Source organism: Lathyrus oleraceus, chromosome 7 (genome assembly GCF_024323335.1).
Source record: "Lathyrus oleraceus cultivar Zhongwan6 chromosome 7, CAAS_Psat_ZW6_1.0, whole genome shotgun sequence".
Taxonomy (NCBI): Eukaryota; Viridiplantae; Streptophyta; class Magnoliopsida; order Fabales; family Fabaceae; genus Lathyrus; species Lathyrus oleraceus.
Window position 1 is genome coordinate 108,360,416 of NC_066585.1, and position 1,574 is coordinate 108,361,989.

General features: G+C 39.6%; 1 protein-coding gene across 1 annotated transcript; it reads right to left on the bottom strand.

Moving 5' to 3' along the window:
• Positions 1-641: 641 nt before the first annotated feature.
• Positions 642-1,328, bottom strand: LOC127102277 (uncharacterized). Its single transcript, XM_051039669.1, has one exon. The coding sequence runs from the start codon at positions 1,326-1,328 to the stop codon at positions 642-644; it is 687 nt and encodes a 228-aa protein (XP_050895626.1).
• Between the last annotated feature and the right edge of the window lie 246 nt (positions 1,329-1,574).

The window sequence follows — 1,574 nt, forward strand, 5'->3', positions numbered from 1 at the left end:
ATAAGATGTCTTGATATCTCTATCCAGAATTTGCCTTTTAGAGACCCTTTTTTCTAGAGCTACCTTCTGTCGAACAATCACATCCTCCTTGTCTTGCAGTTGACTATGGAGTTTAGAACACTCCCCATTAGCAAACTAGAATTTGTTCTCCCAAATGTCTTTATCTTTTACTGACTGGGCGTTCTCTTCCTTTAGCTTCTTGAATTCCTCAAAAGAGACATGAGCAAGCTCCACAGGCTCGTTGCTCAAAGGTGGTGGAGTAGGGTATGGAATTTTAAGCTTGGAAGCCCAACTTTTAACCCAAGTAGTATAAGCCTCTTTTGCCACATAGTTTCGAGAAGCTAACTCATACTTTTTCTTGCGAGAAATATGAGACCAAGCCTTCACAACATCCCTTCTAAGATTCACATTCTCCTCACCTTTTCGAATGACAACATGAGTGACCATCAGAGACTTATGTTTATCATCCATGGAATAGCCAAGTTGACGGTATGCTAAAGATGGATTGTAAGTAATAGCTCCGTTGGTACCGATAAGAGGTACACTGGGGAATTCTCCATAACTCACTACAATCGCCCCTTATTAGTGAGTGCCATAAGCCTTTTTGACCACACGAGGTTATCCTTGTTGTATAGAGTGGACTAGAGAAAGTTCGAAATAAACCACTTGTACAGTATAGGTGCACAACAATGGACCCATCCACCTTTCTTCTTTGTCCTAAAATGGATAGAGTAATAGACATCTCCTAGAAGAGTAGGAACCGGATTACAAGTCATGAAAACCCGAATAGCATCCATATCGACAAAGTATTTGAAGCTTGGGAAGAGTAGAATCCCATAAATCATTAAGGCCAAGATTGCCTCAAACACATCATTACTCCTCATGTCGGCATAATGTGAAGCTCTTTCCCTCAAATACTTGATGAGAAAACCAGAAATTCCACCTTTAGTGATGAGGCCATTTTCTACCTCAACCTTTGGGACGTGCAGAGATGCCTTTATAATGTGGGGCTTCGGTTCCTTTTCTCCTCCAATGAAAAGAATCTTATCACGGGTTTGGATTCCGACAATGTAAGCAAATTCTTCGAGAGTCAGGGACAATTGATAATCGGGGAAAGTGAAACAATGATACGTTGGATCATAAAAATGTGAAAGAACCCTCAAATCCATGCTATCCACTTTAACCTTCATCAAAGATAAAAGATTGACATATCTCTTCCTAAAGCCATCATGATCTTCCACGTGAGCGGTCAAGTCTTGCAATAGAGACAGATCTGGATCGGGGAAACTGAATTGGAACCAACTTCTAGTTTCCTTTTCCAAAGACATCCTCTAAACAAACGAAAGAAGTTTACAAATGAATATACTTTCGAATCCTTGAACATAAAAAATGATAACCGAAGTTTTCTTTTTAATGTGAATGCTTCATCTATCTTCAAGGATCGTAACCCGATTTATTGCAAACTTGGTGAATAATTTGGACATCGCAATTTTTAGGGACGAACTGGTATTTTAATTTGAAGGGACATTGAGGGTTAGACCGACATAATATTCCAATGGACTCTCTTTGTCCAA